The 20,805-nt window shown below is 42.7% G+C and overlaps 1 protein-coding gene across 8 annotated transcripts in view; it reads left to right on the top strand.

Moving 5' to 3' along the window:
* Nucleotides 1-20,805, top strand: part of Abl (tyrosine-protein kinase Abl) — a 56,868-nt gene that overhangs the window by 25,241 nt on the left and 10,822 nt on the right. For 3 of the 8 annotated variants that reach the window (XM_070079772.1, XM_053799686.2, XM_070079774.1), the window contains 2 exons: nucleotides 2,225-2,251; nucleotides 7,857-7,954. In XM_070079772.1, coding sequence (XP_069935873.1) covers nucleotides 2,225-2,251; nucleotides 7,857-7,954 — 125 coding nt within the window. The remainder of the gene's footprint in view (nucleotides 1-2,224; nucleotides 2,252-7,856; nucleotides 7,955-20,805) is intronic. The other 5 variants (XM_070079773.1, XM_070079776.1, XM_070079778.1 and 2 more) reach the window with 3 other exon arrangements.

Here is a 20,805-nt window from a genome sequence, read left to right as displayed (position 1 = left end):
AAATATACACATTTCGTTGACTTGTATTTCTGTTTTATATTTCAATGGTTTATCACTTATATTTTCTAATTTTATTGCATTGCACATGACATTTGTGGACATGGCAGATACTGAGACACGTTAGTAATAATACTTTTTTTTTAGCACAATAGTCGTCTCCTACCAAAGTAGGGTGACCTGAAAAACAAAAGCTTTCACCATCATTCACATTATCACTGTCTTGCCAGAGGTGTGCAGATACAACAGTTCAGATGTCCTTCCAAACAGTAAATATCCCAGATCTTTTCCTTAGAGTGCAGGCATTGTACTTCCCAACTCGACCCCTGTAGACCACAGGCAGTACTTCCCACCTCCACCCCTCTAGATCGCAGGCAGTACTTCCCACCTCCACCCCTTTAGATTGCAGGCAGTACTTCCCACCTCCACCCCTCTAGATCACAGGCAGTACTTCCCACCTCCACCCCTCTAGATCGCAGGCAGTACTTCCCACCTCCACCCCTTTAGATTGCAGGCAGTACTTCCCACCTCCACCCCTCTAGATCACAGGCAGTACTTCCCACCTCCACCCCTCTAGATCGCAGGCAGTACTTCCCACCTCCACCCCTTTAGATTGCAGGCAGTACTTCCCACCTCCACCCCTCTAGATCGCAGGCAGTACTTCCCACCTCCACCCCTTTAGATTGCAGGCAGTACTTCCCACCTCCACCCCTCTAGATCACAGGCAGTACTTCCCACCTCCACCCCTTTAGATCGCAGGCAGTACTTCCCACCTCCACCCATCTAGATTGCAGGCAGTACTTCCCACCTCCACCTCTTTAGATCACAGGCAGTACTTCCCACCTCCACCCATCTAGATTGCAGGCAGTAGTTCCCACCTACAGGTTGTGACTTCACAATAGTCCACAATTAAATAAAATATTATTCCAGGTTTGTCTCCACAGTTCTGGCAATTAGTGAATTATTCCAGCCAGAGAATTGTATCTTTTTTATTCTTTAGAGTTGTTAAATGCATGCGAAAGTTTATCTAAATATATATCCATTGCCTAGTAATACAATAAAAACTTGATAATGGTCCAGGATTAAGTAATATGTTTTCTGAAGTTTATCAATCAGTTTGTGGGTTACGTAGTGAATATAGACTCTCCTCACCTAACAACCGAGTTCCATTCTATACTTTCCATTCTTTCCTCTTCTTCCTCTTGCAAGTGCTGCTGTTATGCTTCCAGCTCTATTAAATCTTCATTAGTTAGCTCTCCTTCAACATATTCCACTAGTTTTTCAATGTCTTCCACTTCAGCTGGTCGGAGAGCTGGACGTAAGTCCGTACGGTCATTAAACAGGTAGGTTGTTAAGTGAGGAATGTTTGTATTTCCAGTCATGGTATTGTGACTTTTATTCTCTAGATAAATGGTTTGGAGAACTGACAAATTGATGAATTAGACAAGTGTGCAACACTTGGGTATCTTTATTGAGGAAATGTTTCGCCCCACAGCAGCTTCATCAGTCCATACAAAGATTGATGATCTGATTACATCGACTCCAGGCTGAGGGGCTGGTTACCTCAGACTTCTTCTGATGATCACCATTCTTCTTTTTATGGACTGATGAAGCCACTGTGGGGCAAAACATTTCCTCAATAAAGATACCCAAGTGTTACACATATCTCTAATTTATCAACTTTCATTCTCTCCACCTTGTTAGTAGAAAATGAAATTGGACAGAACTTTGCCTTGAAGAAATTCCTCAGTAATATCTGCAGTTTATTATAAAATCTTTGAAGAATGAGTAAATGTTTCTCTACTGGTTGGTGAAATGTTTCATAATAAATGTTGCATAAGTGTCTCATTCTTCACCTTGTCTGTTTTCTAAGCCATTTACATCACATAAAATCTTTACCAATAAGAATAAAGAGAAGAACAGTGAGTTGGTAGATGGGAGAATACTATAGAGAGGGTGGGAGCAGGCTATTAGTGTCCTGTGTTCAGTTTTTGTAAATTTCCTCGACTAATAATGCTCATTTCTTCTAGTACATATGTTCTGAAATGTGCAAACGAATGATAATACAAATTTTAAACTTTTTTCATGTACAGTAGTTAAAACCCCCTTTTATATCCACTATAAACTAATCTTGGTCAAAATTTCAGGCTTTTATAATTTTTGTAATTATCCTTTAATTTTTATACAAAAATATGATTCCATGCACCATTTGACCCATCTATATCAGCCCCCGTCTGCCTGCAACTGCACATCGGTAAATCAACACCAATCTTATGTTGTTTTTGCACTGAAAAAAAGCTGTACTCTGAACTTTAATACAAAATTGGATAGTGTATCTGTACGGCTGTGGAAGGTACTGTAGGACAATGAGAGGTATTGGAAGAAATCATAATAAAACACATGATTGAAAATGTGAGAAAAATACCAGTGAAAATAGAATGTAAAACCTGAGCACTTTCATGTGTTTACACACATCTTCAGAGGAATAGGAATGTGTGTGTAAGCACATGAAAATGCTCAGGTTTTATTTGCTATTTTCACTGTGATACTTTTGTTCATATGGAGTTCTTTGTGTTATATTTATAGCTGTTTAATTCACAAGTTGCTAACACACTAAGATGAATCTTTAGACAACATTCTGGTGTGTAAAATGACAAGTAAATCTCTCAAGCTACTTCTTACTTATACCTTCCTGTGTGTTTCCTAATAGTTATTATTCCTGGGAAATTTGTTTCAAAGTTAGTAGGTCTAGTCTGAGAATAGGCCTTGAGCTTGGAAATTATTAACATACAAGAAACTGGTCTGGCTGGGCCATTATGAAGTCATGACTTGTTGATGGTCCAAAATGGTCTGAAACATTATCTCATGTTTCATTTACAAGAAACTGGTCTGGCTGGGCCATTATGAAGTCATGACTTGTTGATGGTCCAAAATGGTCTGAAACATTATCTCAGGTTTCATTTACAAGAAACTGGTCTGGCTGGGCCATTATGAAGTCATGACTTGTTGATGGTCCAAAATGGTCTGAAACATTACCTCATGATTACAAGAAACTGGTTGTGTCATGACTTTTGATGGTCCAAAATGGTCTGAAACATTATCTCATGTTTCATTTACAAGAAACTGGTCTGGCTGGGCCATTATGAAGTCATGACTTGTTGATGGTCCAAAATGGTCTGAAACATTACCTCATGTTTCATTTCTAATTTGTGGATTATTTGTGTCATGATTTTATGACATTTGAAAATTAAAGTTTTGATAATTGGCTGTAATTATGTTCCAAGAAGAGTACAAATATTTATTTGAGGTTGAGGTATAAGTAGTTGGGTATACTGTATATAGTCAACTCTTCTAGATATGTGGGACTTAATGTTCCTAAAGGTTTCATGGATCTAGAATTGGCAAATGATGCAAAATTATGTCTGTATAATTTTGATTTGGATTTGGGCTCATTTTGTGTTATGTAGGCTTTTTCTTTATAGCATATTAGCAATCTTTCACCAGGGTAGCATAACCCAAAAATTGGAAACACTTTTGCCATCATTCATTCAGTTGCTGTCTTGCCAAAAGTTTAGTTACATTACCATTTGAATTTGAATGATCTTCTGAACTGCAGCATCTCCACCCCTCCTTCAGAGTGAATGCACTGTAATTCCCACCTCCAGGATTCAAGTCTGACCATCCAGCTTCCCGGAATCTCTTCATAAATACTACTTTGCTCACACTCCAACAGCACGTCCAGTCATAAAACCCACATGCCTCCGCTCACTCCTATTGAATGCATTCACACAGCCTGCCAGTGATCAAATGTCTACTCGGGTTAATGTTAACATGGGTCAAAACGAATTGCCAGAAAAAGAGAGATCATTGAGCACATTTTAAATTAAATCTTTTGATTGGGTTTGAATCTAGGCGTCTGTTTCCAAGCCATAGAAAATAGGCTCTATAAAAGATGCGTGAATAATTTAAGCATTCACAGGAGGTCCTTCATTATAATGGATAATCAAAACTTACAAATTAGAACACCTGTGGTCTTGGGGGTTCAAGTGTACTGTACACTGATGAATGTTTCAGTTGTTTTTAAGAGAGTTTTAACACAGTGGACACATCTAGTGGTCAACCCATGGCATGGGTGGAGGTTTAAACCCATGACAAGCCAGTCCTAAAATTGCAGGCCAGTGTGTAAGCCTGGTAGAATTACCGACAAAATGTTAGGTAAATGAACTCAGGTTCAAGTAATGTGACATTTTATTGTGAAATTTCACTCTCCAGGAGCTTTGTCAAGGCTCCTGGAGCTTTGGCAAAACTCCTGGACAAAGCTCTTTGACAAAGCTCCAGATGCAGCAGTTTTGTCAAAGCTCCTGCATCTATGTCCATTTACCTAACAACAGTGCCTAAACAATCATATTATTATTACTTTGTGAGTCAGGAGACATCTAGTGGTCTGTGGCCCTTGAAGGAAGATACCCTTGATGTGGTGAAGGGCTCTTGATCTGGTGAAGGGCTCTTGATCTGGTGAATTAGAGCTACTTCTCCCATTTCCTGGATCAAAATTTATTATCTCCAATTTCCTTAGGTTTTGTACGACCCATATGGGTTTTGCATTACTCATAAATACAGCCTCTCTTCACTTGGCGACATCCTTGTTTACCGACAACTCGGACTTTCGACGGGCTTTTTGACCAGTATGCATACCTAAATAATGTATATTAGAGCTGATTTCCTCTCTTCTGTTTATTACAATATACAGTACACTACTACAATACTTAAAAATATATCAGAAATGTTATAAATGGTGCAAAGGTGACATTAAAACTGTATCGAAGATGGTTGACACAAACCCACTACCATTATAGTTTGCCCCTCACTTAGCAACGAATTCATTTACCGACGTGGTCTTAGGAACGGAACTCCATTGTTAAATGAGAAGAGGCTGTATACAGTAAGGGGCTATGGAGGATTCTGCCACTGTCTCAAGAATGGAAAACTATCAGGGCAAATAAAGCATAAAAATTTAGACAGGAGATATACATAAGAACATAGAAAGAAGGAGCACTGCAACAGGCCTACTGACCCATGCAGAGCAGGTCCATGACCCCCCCATTTAGCCCCATGACCCACCCAGTCTGGTCACCTTCACTCAAGGAAGGAGCACAATGCCAGACCCAGCAGCACAAGCTAGTCAGGTCCATCTCACACCCACCCACACCCACTCATGTATATTTATCTAACCTATTTTTAAAACTACACAACGTTTTAGCCTCAATAACTGTACTCGGGAGTTTATTCCACTCATCCACACCTCTATTACCAAACCAGTGCTTTCCTATATCCTTCCTGAATCTGATTTTTTCCAACTTGAAACCATTGTTGCGAGTCCTGTCTTGGCTGGAAATTTTCAGCACACTATTTACATCCCCTTTATTTATTCCTGTTTTCCATTTATACACCTCGATCATATCCCCCCTAATTCTACGCCTTTCAAGAGAGTGCATATTCAGGGCCCTCAGTCTATCCTCGTAGGGAAGATTTCTGATACATAGGATCATCTTTGTCATCCTCCTCTACACGTTTTCCAGAGCATTTATATCCATTCTGTAATACGGTGACCATAGTCTAAATGAGGCCTAACCAAGGATATATAGAGTTGAAGAACAACCTGAGGACTTCTATTATTTATACTTCTTGATATGAAGCCAAGAATTCTGTTACCTTTATTGCGAACGCTAATGCACTGTTGTCTTGGTTTTAGATTACTGCTAACCAGAACTCCTAAATCCTTTTCGCAAGCAGTAGTATTAAGATCTACATTATTTAGTTTATATGTGGCATGGTTATTTACCTGTCCAATATTTAGAACTTTGCATTTGTCAATATTAAACTGCATCTGCCACTTCTCCGACCATTGCATCAGTCTATTCAAATCGTCCTGGAGTGCTCTAGTGTCCTCATTAGAATGAATCGGACGGCCTATTTTGGTGTCATCAGCAAATTTGCTTATGTCGCTATTTATTTCCTCATCTATATCGTTTATGTAAAGTGTGAAAAACAGTCATTATATCAGTGTTATATAATGCCTACAAAATACAAATAATCAGCACATAGGAGAATTAAATTTATGACGACATTTCAGGGGAAGGAAGGAGGGGTAGGGGTCGTCCTCGAAAGGGTTGGAGAGAGGGGGTAAAGGAGGTTTTGTGGGCAAGGGGCTTGGACTTCCAGCAAGCGTGCGTGAGCGTGTTAGATAGGAGTGAATGGAGACGAATGATACTTGGGACCTGACGATCTGTTGGAGTGTGAGCAGGGTAATATTTAGTGAAGGGATTCAGGGAAACCGGTTATTTTCATATAGTCGGACTTGAGTCCTGGAAATGGGAAGTACAATGCTTGCACTTTAAAGGAGGGGTTTGGGATATTGGCAGTTTGGAGGGATATGTTGTGTGTCTTTATATGTGTATGCTTCTAAACTGTTGTATTCTGAGCACCTCTGCAAAAGCAGTGATAATGTGTGAGTGTGGTGAAAGTGTTGAATGATGATGAAAGTATTTTCTTTTTGGGGATTTTCTTTCTTTTTTTGGGTCACCCTGCCTCGGTGGGAGACGGCCGACTTGTTGAAAAAAAAAAAAAAAAATTCAGTCCGACTAGTTAATAGTCCAATGTCATCTTAAGTTTCTTTCTCCTATGTGCGGGTTATTTATGTATTGTTCCAGTCATAGTATTGTGCCTTTTTATTCTTTAATGCCCACAAGTTGTTGAATTAGACACGTGTGCAACACCAGAGGTATCTGTAAATCGCAGTGTGTAGAGGTAGCTGGTATAGGACAATTTACCTTCTCTGTGATGACTGAGTTGAATGGCATGGTAACCCAGAACCTGGGCACCCAGTGTTTCTATCATAGTGGCCTAGTGGACAAAGGCATCGAGGATTTTACCTTGCTTCCCGGGAGGCAGGTTAAAATAGCTTGGGTTTGATCCCTAGCTGGTTGCAGTATTATAAATGATCTCTATATTGAATTGATAAAGCCAATGGTTGGGAAATCATTTCCAAAATAGATACCCAGGAGTTGGATGTGTATGGTTGTCAAACCCTTCATGATAGTTCATCCTTAGCTTGACTCATCCTTCAGCTTAAGTTACACATGTCAGTTAGCTTCTCCTTTGCATGAAAGGTGAGAAACCACATGGACCAAAAAAAAAAAAAAAAATGAAACTGGTAAAGGTGATCTGCATTTTTTAGCCTCTAAGAGAGATCTAATTTCAGCAGATCTGCTGAAGAGGACCTCTCAGTGAGACTGAAATATGTGGATTTTTTTTTTTTAAATTTTCAATCCAAGTAGTTTCTCTCGTCGATTGGTGTTTATGGCACTTTCCTACATCAGGGACTTTTGTATAGTGGACTTCAGAGATACAGAAGAAAATCTTCTGGCATACCATATTTTATGGCGAACAAGACGCTGCAGTGTTGAGGATGCTCCCCCAATTCTGATGGTCTAAATTTTGGAAAAAAAGATAAGTGGTATCCATGGTAATAACATTATGTTAAGCCAGAGTCATTACTTGTAAAAACACGTGTTGATGGTTCGTTCTGCACTTGTGTAAAACTGACTTATTATGGGAAAAATAACGTCTTTGATGCCATAAAATACGGTAATTGATTCGGAAATGACAGACAAAGCCCATTGATTCGGAAATGACAGCCATTACATCCCTCTTGCTCCCCCAAGCCAGGGTTTACTTTATTGTTTTCAGAATTCTCCACTGTTGTAACATCACGGCAAAATAATCTCTAACCACAACACTTGCCATTACCATCCCTCTTGGAAAAAATCTCATTTTGTATTTTTTCTTTTTTTTTCCAGTTCATTCCGAGACAGTACCTGCACGGATCAAGAGCTTCCTGCTGGCATGGCTGGGGATGAACTCAATGAATTCAATGGTATAGACAAAATCTTTGAAGGTACCACGTCTTTCGTCCCTGTCTCCTCTCTGCCTTTACGCTTTGTTTCTGCCACCTCAAACTTGCCTGACATAGAAGATTTTAGAGAATGGATTATTGTATACCGAGACGTGATCTGTGTCTGCTGTTGCTGCACCATTTAAATACTTAATACAGGAGGGCCCTGCATATACAGCACTCTCAGGAGGCCCCTGCATATACAGCACTCTCAGGAGGCCCCTGCATATACAGCACTCTCAGGAGGCCCCTGCATATACAGCACCCTCAGGAGGTCCCTGCATATACAGCACCCTCAGGAGGCCCCTGCATATACAGCACCCTCAGGAGGCCCCTGCATATACAGCACCCTCAGGAGGCCCCTGCATATACAGCACCCTCAGGAGGGTCCTGCATATACAGCACCCTCAGGAGGGCCCTGCATATACAGCACTCTCAGGATCCCCCTGCATATACAGCACCTTCAGGAGGCCCCTGCATATACAGCACCCTCAGGAGGCCCCTGCATATACAGCACCCTCAGGAGGCCCCTGCATATACAGCACCCTCAGGAGGGTCCTGCATATACAGCACCCTCAGGAGGGCCCTGCATATACAGCACTCTCAGGAGGCCCCTGCATATACAGCACCCTCAGGAGGCCCCTGCATATACAGCACCCTCAGGAGGCCCCTGCATATACAGCACCCTCAGGAGGCCCCTGCATATACAGCACCCTCAGGAGGCCCCTGCATATACAGCACCCTCAGGAGGCCCCTGCATATACAGCACCCTCAGGAGGGCCCTGCATATACAGCACCCTCAGGAGGCCCCTGCATATACAGCACCCTCAGGAGGCCCCTGCATATACAGCACCCTCAGGAGGGTCCTGCATATACAGCACCCTCAGGAGGGCCCTGCATATACAGCACACTCAGAAGGCCCCTGCATACACAGCACCCTCAGGAGGCCCCTGCATATTCAGCACCCTCAGGAGGGTCCTGCATATACAGCACCCTCAGGAGGTCCCTGCATATACAGCACCCTCAGGAGGGCCCTGCATATACAGCACCCTCAGGAGGCCCCTGCATATACAGCACCCTCAGGAGGCCCCTGCATATACAGCACCCTCAGGAGGCCCCTGCATATACAGCACCCTCAGGAGGCCCCTGCATATACAGCACCCTCAGGAGGCCCCTGCATATACAGCACCCTCAGGAGGGCCCTGCATATATAGCACCCTCAGGAGGGCCCTGCATATACAGCACCCTCAGGAGGCCTCTGCATATACAGCACCCTCAGGAGGCCCCTGCATATACAGCACCCTCAGGAGGCCCCTGCATGTACAGCACCCTCAGGAGGGCCCTGCATGTACAGCACCCTCAGGAGGGCCCTGCATGTACAGCACCCTCAGGAGGGCCCTGCATATACAGCACCCTCAGGAGGGCCCTGCATATACAGCACCCTCAGGAGGCCCCTGCATATACAGCACCCTCAGGAGGCCCCTGCATATACAGCACCCTCAGGAGACCCCTGCATATACAGCACCCTCAGGAGGCCCCTGCATATACAGCACCCTCAGGAGGCCCCTGCATATACAGCACCCTCAGGAGGCCCCTGCATATACAGCACCCTCAGGAGGCCCCTGCATATACAGCACCCTCAGGAGGCCCCTGCATATACAGCACCCTCAGGAGGCCCCTGCATATACAGCACCCTCAGGAGGGCCCTGCATATACAGCACCCTCAGGAGGCCCCTGCCTATACAGCACCCTCAGGAGGCCCCTTCCTATACAGCACCCTCAGGAGGCCCCTGCATATACAGCACTCTCAGGAGGCCCCTGCATATACAGCACCCTCAGGAGGCCCCTGCATATACAGCACCCTCAGGAGGCCCCTGCATATACAGCACCCTCAGGAGGGCCCTGCATATACAGCACCCTCAGGAGGGCCCTGCATATACAGCACCCTCAGGAGGGCCCTGCATATACAGCACCCTCAGGAGGGCCCTGCATATACAGCACCCTCAGGAGGGCCCTGCATATACAGCACCCTCAATAGGGCCCTGCATATACAGCACCCTCAGGAGGCCCCTGCATATACAGCACCCTCAGGAGGCCCCTGCATATACAGCACACTCAGGAGGCCCCTGCATATACAGCACCCTCAGGAGGGCCCTGCATATACAGCACCCTCAGGAGGGCCCTGCATATACAGCACCCTCAGGAGGCCCCTGCATATACAGCACCCCCAGGAGGCCCCTGCATATACAGCACCCCCAGGGGACCCCTGCATATACAGCACCCCCAGGAGGCCCCTGCATATACAGCACCCCCAGGAGGCCCCTGCATATACAGCACCCCCAGGAGGGCCCTGAATATACAGCACCCCCAGGAGTCCCCTGCATATACAGCACCCTCAGGAGGCCCCTGCATATACAGCACCCTCAGGAGGGCCCTGCATATACAGCACCCCCAGGAGTCCCCTGCATATACAGCACCCTCAGGAGGGCCCTGCATATACAGCACCCTCAGGAGGCCCCTGCATGTACAGCACCCTCAGGAGGGCCCTGCATATACAGCACCCTCAGGAGGCCCCTGCATATACAGCACCCTCAGGAGGGCCCTACATATATAGCACCCTCAGGAGGACCCTGCATATACAGCACCCTCAGGAGGGCCCTGCATATATAGCACCCTCAGGAGGGCCCTGCTTATACAGCACCCTCAGGAGGACCCTGCTTATACAGCACCCTCAGGAGGCCCCTGCATATACAGCACCCTCAGGAGGGCCCTGCATATACAGCACCCTCAGGAGGCTCCTGCATATACAGTACCCTCAGGAGGGCCCTACATATATAGCACCCTCAGGAGGACCCTGCATATACAGCACCCTCAGGAGGGCCCTGCATATACAGCACCCTCAGGAGGGCCCTGCATATATAGCACCCTCAGGAGGGCCCTGCATATACAGCACCCTTAGCAGGCCCCTGCATATACAGCACCCTCAGGAGGGCCCTGCATATACAGCACCCTCAGGAGGGCCCTGCATATACAGCACCCTCAGGAGGGCCCTGCATATACAGCACCCTCAGGAGGCCCCTGCATATACAGCACCCTCAGGAGGCCCCTGCATATACAGCACCCTCAGGAGGCCCCTGCATATTCAGCACCCTCAGGAGGGCCCTGCATATACAGCACCCTCAGGAGGGCCCTGCATATACAGCACCCTCAGGAGGGCCCTGCATATACAGCACCCTCAGGAGGGCCCTGCATATACAGCACCCTCAGGAGGGCCCTGCATATACAGCACCCTCAGGAGGGCCCTGCATATACAGCACCCTCAGCAGGCCCCTGCATATACAGCACCCTCAGGAGGGCCCTGCATATACAGCACCCTCAGGAGGGCCCTGCATATACAGCACCCTCAGGAGGGCCCTGCATATACAGCACCCTCAGGAGGCCCCTGCATATACAGCACCCTCAGGAGGCCCCTGCTTATACAACACCTCTTTGGTCTTCCACATTTTTGTTGGCATCAAATTGAGCCATTGTTCCACCCACCAGCAATTTTTCCAGGCAGGTGAAACAATGGCTCGGTTGAAAGCCAACAAAAATGTGGAACACTGCTAAGAGGCTCTGTACATGCAGGGCCCCACTGTAATTGTTTAGTTCCCCATTCATGAGATGTTCCTTAATGCTTGTCAAGGGCTCTTAGTGCAAGGAATTAGTCTCCATTTTCTTGGATCACAATTCCTCAGGTGCGGTATGACCCTTATGGTTAGAGCACTTCCCTGTGAATTTGAAAATAATAATAATTAGTATGTAATGATTCAAGATGAATAAGTTTGACTTGCTTTTAACGTTGGTGATAAGTCTGTGCTGGAAACTGAAAATAAGTCAAAATATTGTGAATATCCCCCCAAAAAATATGGTCATAGATTGGTAATTAAAGTAGTTTAAAGTTACACAGTATTAAGATGACTTTATAAAATCATTAGATTTAGCTCTTTGTCTAGTATCATCTAAACTGCATGAGTTTTATTTATGATTTAATAATCTTTAAAAAATGCTAGAGTACGTTAGCCTAGTCTTTGTCGTATATCATTGTTTTGTATTATAGTTGTGTGTATAACTTGAGCAAATAAAACGACTCGGTCTGGGATGGCAAAATATTCTAGCGAAGGAATTTTAGGAACTTTCATGAGACAATGGTCAGGGTCACTATGTTCGCTGGTAAGGTCACCACTGACGTTTTAAACGTCATGTTTCCTGTTGCGACCAAGATCGTGGTGGATGTAATTTCTTTCCCTTGCATTAGATCTCTTGAATTAGTATTTGCATGGGAATTATATATTTTTAAGTACCTTTTTTGTACTGTAGATTAAAGATTTAATCTTTTAATAAATTTGAAGTAGAAAGATATGAAAGGCAAAAATTTCCTTGAAACCTGATGTGTGCAACAGTTATTTTATGATTGGTAGTTACATTATTACAGTAAATTACCCTGCTTTGGTGGGAAATGGCCGACGAGTTTCAAAATTACACTTAAAATACAACTGTATGCTACTATACTGAGCACTTCTTAAGACAACAGGCAAGTTCCTTGAGCTTTTGGTATTAGCTTATGGCCTCTGCTATTTTCTTCTTTTCTTACTGTTCTCTGTGTGTGTTATTCTCTGGTATTTACCTCATCAATCTAAACCAAGTTTGTTCCATAAGATTTTGTGATGAATTAGACATGCATGCAACACTCGTATAGATAAATAGTTCAGAGAACTGACAAGATGATACATTAGATATGTGCAACACTTGGATGTTACACATGGGTAATCAGTCCCTCAGCTGAGTGACTGATTATCTCAAACTCCTTAAGATATTCAACCATTCTTCTTTGTATTGGACTGATGAAGCCAGTGTGTAGCAAAATATTTCTACAATAAAGATAGTCAAGTGCTGTACATATGTCCAATTTATCAACTTGTTGCACAAATAACCCGCACATAAAAGAGAGAAGCTTACGACGACGTTTCGGTCCGACTTGGACCATTGACAAAGTCACACTAACAGAGGTGGAGCAGGACGGCTATATATAGGCAGGAAGCCGTCCTGCTCCACCTCTGTTAGTGTGACTTTGTCAATGGTCCAAGTCGGACCGAAACATCGTCGTAAGCTTCTCTCTTTTATGTGCGGGTTATTTGTGTATCGTTCCAGTCACGGTATTGTGCCTTTTTGTTATTTATCAACTTGTTGGTTCTCTGAACCATTTATCTACCTAAGTTTTCATCAAGCTTTTCTCATTATTGTTTTCTCAGACAAATTAAAATATCATATATTGTACCTTGGTTATGTTGGTGAGGGTTTGTACTGGGGAGTAAAAGTCACAATATTGTGACTGCAACAATTCACAACTAACTCACAATGTTAAGGGAGATTTTAGATGCTACATTCAACCATCAAATCTAATGGAAATAAAAACTGGTAGCAGGGATTAATTTTATTATAGCATTTGACATCCAGTAGGTATGTGTGGGCGTGCTAGATGGGAGTGAGTGGAGACAAATGGGTTTTAGGGCTTGGCGAGCTGTTGGAGTGTGAGCAGGGTAATATTTTGTGAAGGGATTCGGGGAAAGCAGTTAGCTGGACTTGAGTCCTGGAGGTGGGAAGTACAGGGTCTGTATTCTGAAGGTGGTGTTTGGGATATTTACTGTTTAGTGTGACATCTGAACTGTTATATCTGGTCACCTCTGGCAAGATAATGATAGTGTGAATGATGGTAAATGTGTTTGTTTTTTGGGGTACACCCTGCCTTGGTGGAAGGCGGCCAGTGTGCTTAAAAAAATTGATCCAGGGATGAGCTTTACCAAGTATAACTGATAAAGCTGAACTTGAGTCCTGGAGGTGGAAAGTACAGTGCCTGTACTCTGAAGGAGATGTGTAGATATGTTGCAGTTTTTAACTGGGTGAGGATGGTGCAGTGTGGAGGGTCATCTGAACTGTAATGTCAGCACACTTGTGGCAAAATAACAAGTGATGAATGTTTTCTTTTTTGAGGGAGGTCACACTACTTCAGTGGCATATAACTGATGTGTTAAAGAAACTGATAATGCAGAGTCTTGGGTGAAACATCGTGATAATATTCTTTGCTACCAGTGTCGTTAATTCCACTTGTTAGCTTAAGTCATTAAGTTTCTTTTTGGTCTAAGACCAAAGTTTTCTTTACAGATTGTGAGTTAGTTATGAAAAAATATTTATTCTGCCCTTGTTTATACAATAATTTTTGTAAATTAAATATTTTAATTTTATATATATTCATTATTAGTGTCAAGTATTTAGTTAAGATTTTTTCTCTAAGACCAAACTTTTCTTTACAAATTGTGCGTTATTTATAACAAATTTATTCTCTCTTGTTTATACCAGAATTTTTGTAAATTAAGTACAGTGGACTCCCGGATAACGATATTTTTTCATTCCAGAAGTATGTTCAGGTGCCAGTACTGACCGAATTTGTTCCCATAAGAAATATTGTGAAGTAGATTAGTCCATTTCAGACCCCCAAACATACACGTACAAACGCACTTACATAAATACACTTACATAACTGGTCGCATTCGGAGGTGATCGTTATGCGGGGGTCCACTGTATTTTGATTTTATATATATTCATTATTAGAGTGTCAAGTGTTTAGTTAAGATTTTTGGTCTGAGACCCAAGTTTTCTTTACAAATTGTGCATTATTTATAAAAAAATTTTATTCTGCTCTTGTTTACACCATAGTTCTTGTAAATTATATACAGTATTTTGATTTTATATATTTTCCTTTTTAAAATGTTTTGTGTTAAGAATATGTACTAGCAGCAGCAGTGTATGTGTGTGTGTGTGTGTGTGTGTGTGTGTGTGTGTATGTGTGTGTGTGTGTATGTGTGTGTATGTGTATGTGTATGTGTGTATGTGTGTGTGTGTGTGTGTGTGTGTGTGTGTGTGTGTGTGTGTGTGTGTGTGTGTGTGTGTGTGTACTCACCTAGTTGTACTCACCTAGTTGAGGTTGCAGGGGTCGAGTCCAAGCTCCTGGCCCCACCTCTTAACTAGTTGCTACTAGGTCACTCTCCCTGAGCCGTGAGCTTTATCGTACCTCTGCTTAAAGCTATGTATGGATCCTGCCTCCACTACATCGCTTCCCAAACTATTCCACTTCCTGACTACTCTGTGGCTGAAGAAATACTTCCTAACATCCCTTTGATTCATCTGTGTCTTCAGCTTCCAACTGTGTCCCCGTGTTGCTGTGTCCAGTCTCTGGAACATCCTATCTTTGTCCACCTTGTCAATTCCTCTCAGTATTTTGTAAGTCGTTATCATGTCCCCCCTATCTCTCCTGTCCTCCAGTGTCGTCAGGTTGATTTCCCTTAACCTCTCATCATAGGATATACCTCTTAACTCTGGGACTAGTCTTGTTGCAAACCTTTGCACTTTCTCTAGTTTCTTTACATGCTTGGCTAGGTGTGGGTTCCAAACTGGTGCCGCATACTCCAATATGGGCCTAATGTAGACGGTGTACAGGGTCCTGAACGATTCCTTATTAAGATGTTGAAATGCTGTTCTGAGGTTTGCTAAGCGCCCATATGCTGCAGCAGTTATTTGGTTGATGTGCGCTTCAGGAGATGTGCCTGGTGTTATACTCACCCCAAGATCTTTTTCCTTGAGTGAGGTTTGTAGTCTCTGGCCCCCTAGACTGTACTCCGTCTGTGGTCTTCTTTGCCCTTCCCCAATCTTCATGACTTTACACTTGGTGGGGTTCTGCCTGATCTTCGATCGAATGAATTCTTCTTTTCAACTTCACGTCATCTGCAAACAGAGACACTTCGGAGTCTATTCCTTCTGTCATGTCATTCACAAATACGTACCAGAAACAGCACTGGTCCTAGGACTGACCCCTGTGGGACCCCGCTAGTCACAGGTGCCCACTCTGACACCTCGCCATGTGCCATGACTCGCTGCTGTCTTCCTGACAAGTATGATCCATTGTAGTGCCTTCCCTGTTATCCCTGCTTGGTCCTCCAGTTTTTGCACTAATCTCTTGTGTGGAACTGTGTCAAATGCCTTCTTGCAGTCCAAGAAAATGTGTGTGTGTGTGTGTGTGTGTGTGTGTGTGAGAGTGAGAGTGAGTGAGTGAGTGTGTAAGTGTGTGTAAGTGTAAACCATCAGTATGTTGTGTGTTTTAATCAGAACTGCGATCCTGGTTTATAAAGCAGCGACTATTTTACATAAGAATATAAGAAAGAAAGAGCACTGCAGCAGGCCTACTGGCCCATGCTAGGCAGGTCCAGGTTACCAAACAAAGAGTGTGTATGACTGGAGAAGTATGGTGATACTGACAGTATGTAGACAAAGACACACATGTACACTTGAAGACATTTATTGAAGAACGTTTTGCTACAAGAAGCGACTAATGGCAAAATGTATCCCCAGGGTCTTGAACTATGTATACATGTGTGCATATCTATGCAGGAGTGTGTAAAACAACCACTGTGAGAAATTAGTGAACTTCCAAGTGATTTGGTAACTTTTTACATTATCACAGTTTATGCATATTGTGATATCATCTATTTACTGTTATCTTGTTGATATTGACTGTAACTGTCAATATCAGTCTGAAAATCACTAAATTTATGTGTTTTATGTTAAATAATACTAAGGAAGAGGGTAAGGTACCTGGGGATTGGCAGAGAGCATGCATAGTTCTTTTATATAAAGGTAAAGGGGACAATAGAGAGTGCAAAAATTATAGGGGAATAAGTCTGTTTAGTATATCTGATAAAGTGTATGGTAGAGTTATTGAAAGAATTAAGAGTAAGACAGAGAGCAGGATAGCAGATGAACAAGGAGGCTTTAGGAAAGTTAGGGGGTGTGTAGACCAAGTGTTTACAGTGAAACATATAGGTGAACAGTATTTGGCTAAGGGTAAAGAGGTTTTTGTGGCATTTATGGATTTGGAAAATGCATATGACAAGGTGGATAAGGGGGCAATGTGGGAGGTGTTATAAATGTATGGAATAGGAAGTAGGTTATTGCAAGCGGTGAAAAGTTTTTACGAGGATATTGAAGCTCAGGTTAGAGTATGTAGGAGAGAGAGAGATTATTTCCCAGTAAAAGTAGGCCTTAGACAAGGATGAGTGATGTCACCATGGTTGTTCAGAATATTTATAGATGGGTTGTAAGAGAAGTGAATGCTTGGGTGTTGGCAAGAGGTGTGGGGTTAAAAGATAAAGAATCTAACACAAAGTGGGAGTTGTCACAGCTGCTCTTTGCTGATGACATTGTGCTTTTGGGAGATTCTGAAGAGAAGTTAGAGAGGTTGGTGGATGAATTTGGTAGGGTATGTAAAAGAAGAAAATTAAAAGTGAATATAGGAAAGAGTAAGGTGATAAGGATACAAAAAAATAGGTAATGAAAGATTGGATATCAGATTGGAGGGAGAGAGTATGGAGAAGGTGAATGTATTCAGATATTTGGGAGTGGACGTGTCAGCGGATGGGTCTATGAAAGATGAGGTGAATCATAGAATTGATGAGGGTAAAACGGTGAGTGGTGCACTGAGGAGTCTGTGGAGAAAAAGAACTTTGTCCATGGAAGCAAAGAAGGGAATGTATGAGAGTATAGTTACACCAACGCTCTTATATGGGTGTGAAGCATGTGTGGTGAATGTTGCAACAAGGAGAAGGCTGGAGGCAGTGGAGATGTCATGTCTGAGGGCAATGTGTGTGGGAATATAATGCAGAGAATTTGTAGTTTGGAAATTAAGAGGAGGTGCAGGGTTACCAAAACTATTATCCAGAGGGCTGAGGAGGGGCTGTTGAGGTCATTCAGACATGTAGAGTGGATGGAATGAAATAGAATGACTTCAAGGGTGTATAAATCTGTAGTGGAGGGAAGGCAGGGTAGGGGTTGGCCTAGGAAAGGTTGGAGGGAGGAGGTAAAGGAGGTTTCGTGTGTGAGGGGCTTGAACTTCCAGCAGGCATGTGTGAGCATGTTAAATGGGAGCGAATGGAGACAAAATGGCTTTTAGGACTTAACAAGCTGTTGGAGTGTAAGCAAGGTAATGTATATGAAGGGATTCAGGTAAACCGACAGGCTGGACTTGAGTCCTGGAGATGGGAAGTACAGTGTCTGCACTCTGAAGGAGGGATGTTAATGTTGCAGTTTTATAACTGTAGCGTAAGTGCACCTCTGGCAAGACAGTGATGGAGTGAATGATGACAGTTTTTCATTTTTGGGCCACCCTGCCTTGGTGAGATACAGCCAGTTTGTTGAAAGAAAAAGATATACTGTATACATGTATATATATATATATATCTTTCTTTCAACACACCGGCCGTATCCCACCAAGGCAGGGTGGCCCAAAAAGAAAAACGAAAGTTTCTCTTTTAAATTTAGTAATTTATACGGGAGAAGGGGTTACTAGCCCCTTGCTCCTGGCATTTTAGTTGCCTCTTACAACACGCATGGCTTACGGAGGAAGAATTCTGTTCCACTTCCCCATGGAGAAAAAATAAATAAATAAATAAATATATAAATAAATAAATAAATATATATATATATATATATATATATATATATATATATATATATATATATATTTATATATATTTATATATATATATTTATATATATATTTTTTTTTTTTTTTTTTTTTTTTTTCAACAAGTCGGTCGTCTCCCACCGAGGCAGGGTGACCCACAAAAAAGAAAGAAAATCCCCAAAAAGAAAATACTTTCATCATCATTCAACACTTTCACCACACTCACACATTATCACTGCTTTTGCAGAGGTGCTCAGAATATAACAGTTTAGAAGCATATACGTATAGAGATACACAACATATCCCTCCAAACTGCCAATATCCCAAACCCCTCCTTTAAAGTGCAGGCATTGTACTTCCCATTTCCAGGACTCAAGTCCGACTATATGAAAATAACCGGTTTCCCTGAATCCCTTCACTAAATATTACCCTGCTCACACTCCAACAGATCGTCAGGTCCCAAGTATCATTCGTCTCCATTCACTCCTATCTAACACGCTCATGCACGCTTGCTGGAAGTCCAAGCCCCTCACCCACAAAACCTCCTTTACCCCCTCTTTCCAACCCTTTCGAGGACGACCCCTACCCCTCTTTCCTTCCCCTATAGATTTATATGCTTTCCATGTCATTCTACTTTGATTCATTCTCTCTAAATGACCAAACCACCTCAACAACCCCTCTTCTGCCCTCTGACTAATGCTTTTATTAACTCCACACCTTCTCCTAATTTCCACACTCCGAATTTTCTGCATAATATTTACACCGCACATTGCCCTTAGACAGGACATCTCCACTGCCTCCAACCGTCTCCTCGCTGCTGCATTTACCACCCAAGCTTCACATCCATATAAGAGTGTTGGTACTACTATACTTTCATACATTCCCTTCTTTGCCTCCATAGATAACGTTTTTTGACTCCACATATACCTCAACGCACCACTCACCTTTTTTCCCTCATCAATTCTATGATTCACCTCATCCTTCATAAATCCATCCGCTGACACGTCAACTCCCAAGTATCTGAAAACATTCACTTCTTCCATACTCCTCCTCCCCAATTTGATATCCAATTTTTCTTTATCTAAATCATTTGATACCCTCATCACCTTACTCTTTTCTATGTTCACTTTCAACTTTCTACCTTTACACACATTCTCAAACTCATCCACTAACCTTTGCAATTTTTCTTTAGAATCTCCCATAAGCACAGTATCATCAGCAAAAAGTAACTGTGTCAATTCCCATTTTGAATTTGATTCCCCATAATTTAATCCCACCCCTCTCCCGAACACCCTAGCATTTACTTCTTTTACAACCCCATCTATAAATATATTAAACAACCATGGTGACATTACACATCCCTGTCTAAGACCTACTTTTACCGGGAAGTATTCTCCCTCTCTTCTACACACCCTAACCTGGGCCTCACTATCCTCATAAAAGCTCTTTACAGCATTTAGTAACTTACCACCTATTCCATAAACTTGCAACATCTGCCACATTGCTCCTCTATCCACTCTATCATATGCCTTTTCTAAATCCATAAATGCAATAAAAACTTCCCTACCTTTATCTAAATACTGTTCACATATATGCTTCAATGTAAACACTTGATCTACACATCCCCTACCCACTCTGAAACCTCCTTGTTCGTCCGCAATTCTACATTCTGTCTTACCTCTAATTCTTTCAATTATAACCCTACCGTATACTTTTCCTGGTATACTCAGTAAACTTATTCCTCTATAATTTTTACAATCTCTTTTGTCCCCTTTCCCTTTATATAAAGGGACTATACATGCTCTCCGCCAATCCCTAGGTACCTTCCCCTCTTTCATACATTTGTTAAACAAAAGTACCAACCACTCCAACACTATATCCCCCCCTGCTTTTAACATTTCTGTCATGATCCCATCAGTTCCAGCTGCTTTACCCCCTTTCATTCTACGTAATGCCTCACGTACCTCCACCACACTTACAGTCTGCTCTTCTTCACTCCTAAAAGATGGTATACCTCCCTGGCCAGTGCATGAAATTACCGCCTCCCTTTCTTCCTTAACATTTAAAAGTTCCTCAAAATATTCTCGCCATCTACCTAATACCTCCCTCTCCCCATCTACTAACTCCCCTACTCTGTTTTTAACTGACAAATCCATACTTTCCCTAGGCTTTCTTAACTTGTTTAACTCACTCCAAAATTTTTTCTTATTTTCATTAAAATTTCTTGACAGTGCCTCTCCCACTCTTTCATCTGCTCTCCTTTTGCACTCTCTCACCACTCTCTTCACCTTTCTTTTACTCT

Source organism: Cherax quadricarinatus, unplaced genomic scaffold (genome assembly GCF_038502225.1).
Source record: "Cherax quadricarinatus isolate ZL_2023a unplaced genomic scaffold, ASM3850222v1 Contig15, whole genome shotgun sequence".
Lineage (NCBI taxonomy): Eukaryota > Metazoa > Arthropoda > Malacostraca > Decapoda > Parastacidae > Cherax > Cherax quadricarinatus.
This window is presented reverse-complemented; position numbering and strand designations above follow the sequence as displayed.